The sequence below is a fragment of the Cantharellus anzutake genome (assembly GCF_015039405.1).
Source record: "Cantharellus anzutake strain C23 chromosome Unknown EI90scaffold_194, whole genome shotgun sequence".
In the NCBI taxonomy this organism is placed as follows: Eukaryota; Fungi; Basidiomycota; class Agaricomycetes; order Cantharellales; family Hydnaceae; genus Cantharellus; species Cantharellus anzutake.
The window spans coordinates 1-5,326 of record NW_024067144.1 but is presented as its reverse complement, the minus strand read 5'-3'; the positions used below and the strand labels follow the sequence as shown (position 1 = coordinate 5,326).

General features: G+C 48.5%; 1 protein-coding gene across 1 annotated transcript; it reads left to right on the top strand.

Annotated features, from left to right (window-relative positions):
• Positions 1-1,218: 1,218 nt before the first annotated feature.
• Positions 1,219-2,053, top strand: EI90DRAFT_3023139 (uncharacterized protein; the record flags this gene model as incomplete). Its single annotated transcript, XM_039057854.1, has 2 exons — positions 1,219-1,666; positions 1,803-2,053. 2 exons carry the CDS (start codon positions 1,219-1,221, stop codon positions 2,051-2,053), a joined length of 699 nt encoding a protein of 232 aa, XP_038907960.1.
• Between the last annotated feature and the right edge of the window lie 3,273 nt (positions 2,054-5,326).

Here is a 5,326-nt window from a genome sequence, read left to right as displayed (position 1 = left end):
AGAACCACCAGCAAAGAAGGGGTCGGGCTTCACTCATAAAGAGATTGCCACACTTGGACAACGTATCGAGATTCTCAATTGGCATCACAAGAATGGAAAGAACCAAACCAAGACTGCCAAGCATTTCAACCCCATTTATCCCAATCTCAAAATCAAGCAGCCTCTTGTCTCTGTTTGGGTGAAGGATGAGGCCAAGCTTCGCAAAAAATTTCAAAGGTCGGACAATGCCGGGAGGTTCAAGCGCATCCAGCATACAACATTTCCAATGGTCACAGAAATGTTGGAGCTATGGACTGTTGCTGCAGAGGAAAAGGGGGTTGTCCTCACCAGAGATGTACTCTGAGCCAAATTCAAGCAGTTTTCTGACCGTGCTGGTATCACACCGGAGGATCAACTCAAGATGAGCGGCCTCCGCCTGTGCAAGCATCATGGTGAAGCAGGCTCAGCTAGCCCTGAAGATGTTGCTGCTGAGCGGATCCGTCTGCGGGAGCTCTTGTCCGGATATCCCCTCGAAAATATTTTCAATGGTGATGAGACGGGACTCTATTACTCGTGAGTGCTAAACTAGCCCTTCCTCAAGCAGTCCCCAATAGATCTCCTAGAATGCCACCAGACAAAGGCTTAAGTAAGGGCCCAACCCCGGGATTGAGAGGAAATAAAGCACGCTTGACATATTTTTTTGTCACTAATACCACTGGTTCTGATCGATGTGATCCCCTCATCATTGGCAAAGCATTCAAGCCTCGATGCTTCAAGAAAAGGACTGGATATGAGCTTGGATTTGACTACAAGAACAACGCTAAGGCCTGGATGACCTCGACAATTTACTCTGCATACCTCAGACAGTGGGATGCCGAACTCCGTGCTCAAGGGTGGCATGTTCTCTATCTACATGATAACTTTTCAGGCCACACCATCCAAGACAGCTTGACTAACATACAATGTGAATTCTTTGCGCCAAATCTGACTGCACATGTGCAACCAATGGATGCTGGGATCATCCGCTGCTTCAAAGCACATTATCGGAGCCAGTTCATTAGTCGCGCAATTGACCATTATGACTCCGGAGTAACACCCAGCAAGATCTATGACATCGACCAGCTCGAGGCAATGCGCTTAGCACAGACAGCTTGGATGAAGGTCACCTCAGACACAATCCACCACTGTTGGGCAAAGGCCGGAATCCTGCCATTGTTCAAGCAGGCTGAAAGAGTGGCCATGCCTCTGTCAATGCTTCTTAATTCAGAGAGACCTTCATTGCCTGGCAGCAGCAGAGCAGGAAGTGGGCCAGGGTTGGGTGAGAGGGATAACTTGGGCACCGCGGACCCAATTGCCGCTGCCAGTGCTTGTGTGGAGGAAGGTTTGGATGCTCTCAAGTCAGCTGGGGCCCTCCACAAGAGAAATAGAATGAGTATAGCGGAACTGGTAAACAATCCACTGGAGACCACTCACATTAATGATGTCTCTGACAATGACATCTTTGATGCCGTGTCCGAGGCATGGGAACATGGGGACAAGGATTTGGCAGGGGCCCACGATGCTGATGATTCCGGTGATGATACGCCAGTTGTCTCACATCAGGAGGCTCTTCAGGCAGCGCTTTTGCTAATGACTTACACCAAACAAATACATTCCTCGTTTGCGCGGAAGATGGAAGTCATTTTAGGTCAGTTTGGACGCTGTCATATCCCGGAACCCCGACCCCGCGCACTCCCACCACATCACACCTTCCTAACAACTTCGCCAACCCCTACACCATGCCTCCCCACTCCCCAAGTCACCTTCCCTCCTGACTGTCTCAGCTCCGGTCTGGTTGCGGCACACCAAACCTTGGCCACTCCCATCCCGGAACCTGGGTCCCGAGTCGGAACATTCGGAGATCCCGGATTTGCTCCGATATCCTGACGGACCTCCGACATCCCGTGACATGCCCTTAAACCATTCCTCCACCCACTTCATTTATTGGAGTCACCCAACATCCTTCGGATACGCAACTCCGCTTTCGGAGCTACCCGCATCCTTCGGTGATCTCCCTCACGTTATCACTTATTAGTCATCTTCCATTCTTAGCACGACCACCTTCTTACTACCATTCAGTCGGCTAACCCCCCTTACCCATTTGTCTTCCCCATTCATTTTCCGGCCTCCAACTCCGCCCTCCTTGGCCCGACACCTCGGTTCCCCGTTTTAGATATCGTTCGGAACCTTTCGGTGCCTCTCAGTATCATTCGGTACCTTTCGGTGTTTTCCCCATTTTGTCATTTCGGGCTTTGACTAAAGTCCTCCCCATCCTCCTTTATAAATACACGTAGATTAGAACCTGTAGTTCCTCAGTTCTAATCTCAACTAAAATGCCACCCAAAGTCCCTCTGAGTGAATCCTGTCCCTGTTCTACAAGACACCTCAGACATAAGAAATACAAGGACTAACTGAGACATAACGGAGGCACAGTGCTCCCTCCGAGTCGCTGAGGCCGCATCCTTCTTAGAGCCTCTTGTACCATCCAGCAGAACCGGGCTCCCTGAGAAGCTTCAGTTCACTACCGGAGCCCTCGGACCCCCCTCTAGTTGAGCCCCACCTGCATTCGGACTCACACATTTACCCCCTCTTCCACAACTTGGGTTTTTAACAGACGCGAGACCCGTCACCAAGTTCAGTCATCACTCCGCAGCAGTACACTTGATTCATACTTCAAAAAGGTTGTGTAGAAGGGCTTTATGTAGATACATAATCTTAATGTTTAGACCTTGCCGATATTTGAGGTACCGCATAACCTGTCATTACCCATACTAAAGTCTGGGAACGCAAGGGTATGGGTTATCACAGTTTCAACTGTAACCCTTATCTCCGCTGAGGATGGCACCTCAGCGTTAACAATGACTAGGATTCTCGGGAACACCCTCATCATCGTGAGCTGACATGCAGTCCCTGACAACGAAACACATAGAGGTTAGACACCATTGGATCAGAGAAAAGCAGGAGGATGGAAGATTGGCAATCAAGTACATACCAACAACTGATCAAGTTGCAGACATCTTCACCAAACCACTCAATGCCAAGAAATTTGTGAAGTTTAGGGATGCATTGGGGTTGGTTTCAGTGGGCGCACGCTGAGTGGGCATGTTGGAGTGCAGCACGTGTTCTGGAGGTTTCTGACCAGGTGACTTTCACCTGATCTGTAAATGAATACTTTTCCCTTTTCTATTATCGCGGAATTATCCGCTACCGACTATATGGACATACCCGCTCTTTCTATTCATTTCCTTTTTCCTCAGTTCTCCACACTATTCAGCTTGAGGCTGAGGTCAGTACTACTTTCTTTCTTTCTGATTTCCCTTCATATCTAAATGTGTATTATCTTTAGTTAAACTACGCTAGGTAATGTTAACCAGTTCTCTACGCTATTCAGCTTGAGACTGAGTTAAACTACGCTAGTATTTTCACATATTCTGCATCAGCTCCTCCAGTGTGGGAAAACCTGAAGAGGCAAGAATTGAGGTTGTGCAATGTTTTCGGACTGTTGTTAGGCCTGGGGTTCCTAGGGCGGCATGTGCAAACTCTGCAACTCTTGCACCCCCTAGCCAATACAGTACAACACTTATCAAGTGTTGCTCTTCCGTGTATTCTGGATGGTAAGTACCCAAAGTTGCCTTTGTGAGAAGCTGAATGATTTCTCTAATTCTGTGCCTCTTTCAAAGGGCAGACTGCACTAGAATATTGATGCATGGAGCATCACACTGGCTTACAGCCATAGCAAACTGCTTATTGTCAGGGCATGCCCCGACATGCCCTGCCCGATCCCCGCTCCGCACCGCTTCCCCCTCTCCCTCTTCCTTCCTTTCTTTCTTTCTTCCTTTCTTTCTCTTACATGGACCACCTTTCCCACTGCTCAATGTATCACTGGCGCTGTAGGTGGGATAATCGCCCACGCGCAGCACCGGCTCAGATACCCATTTCCACGATTAGAAAATCCCTTCCATTCATGCGACAACTCGATACGGATTCGGTATCTAAAAATAGTCCTAATTCGTACAATTCTGACGATATCAAGAACGTCCCAATCGGTGGAGAATTGATGGAGTTCTATGTTGGGCAAGTTAGGCACGGGCATGTGCAGGCGTGGGAATCTCAAGCGGCAACCCAGAATCCCTGCCCCACTCATTCCCACGGCGTCTAATAAATTGGTGAAAATGCTTATCGGCTGTGTGAGAGTTATCTCCGGCTACATTTCCAATTTAGGCTTTTAATTCCGCAAATCCATTGAGATATCGCTTATTTTCTTTTATTTTCATATTTTGCCATCATTTCAGATATTGATTGATATTCTTTTATTGTTACTGTTACCTTTTTTATTATTTCGCCTAATAAGGTATGCAGGTGCCATATGGTACCAATATTTCCCATCAATTATTCTAAAAATAATTGTTCCTTATATCCTGTACATACCGGATTCTGGAAAAGAAGTTCTCCCCTCCCCCAATTTTCTCTAAGGTGCTAGGACGCACTAGAGAGGGTGTGAGTGTGTGGAATTCCAACAGTAGGAATAAGGGCAGTGATCTAGCTCACAACGAGTGAGTAGTGGACACTGAGCCCGGACCTTGCAGAAATCCCGGAGAACCCACATGGAGTTTAAGGATCGAGAGAATAGCGAGTTTAGTCAAGAAAGTAGGATTTTGGAGAGTTTGGCCCCATGAGCTTAGTCAGCATAGAGAGCCATGAGCCCTCTTTCAGCATGCATGCCCATTTCCCCTCCTGTATCTTACCACCCCTATATCACCGCCACCGCCGCCACACTTGCCCTGCACCCACAGCAGACCCTCTCGGGATCTCCCACAGAGGCACCCAGAGAGCTGTGGCTGTGTGCGAGGGTGACGTGGCACACCCCACATGATCGATCCCGCATGTATATAATAACAGCTGGAGTGGGAACTGAAGAAGTAGCCTTCTTCTCACATTTCCACTTCAGACTAAGTGGTCAGGGATGCTCACCCTGTGACGGGATCACCGCTGCACACAGCCGCTATTCGTCCCACCGAGTCCCGCACGCCGGGACCTCGCCGCTTTCGGAGCTGTCCCTGACACTTATAGTCCAAGTTTGATGTAGTGAGTGCTTTGAGTTACACTGGGTGTTGAGGCAACCCAATTTGAGTTCATTTATTTGATGATCTTTTCACCTGAGCAACTCGACCATCCTCCTCATACTCAAATGCTTGTATGGGGTATTCTCTGGGATTCCTTGGATGATATGGTCTTGGATGCATACAATGGGAGTCAGCTGCCGTAAATTTCAGCACCCTCAGCAGGGTCTCCCATCTTCCATGCAGGG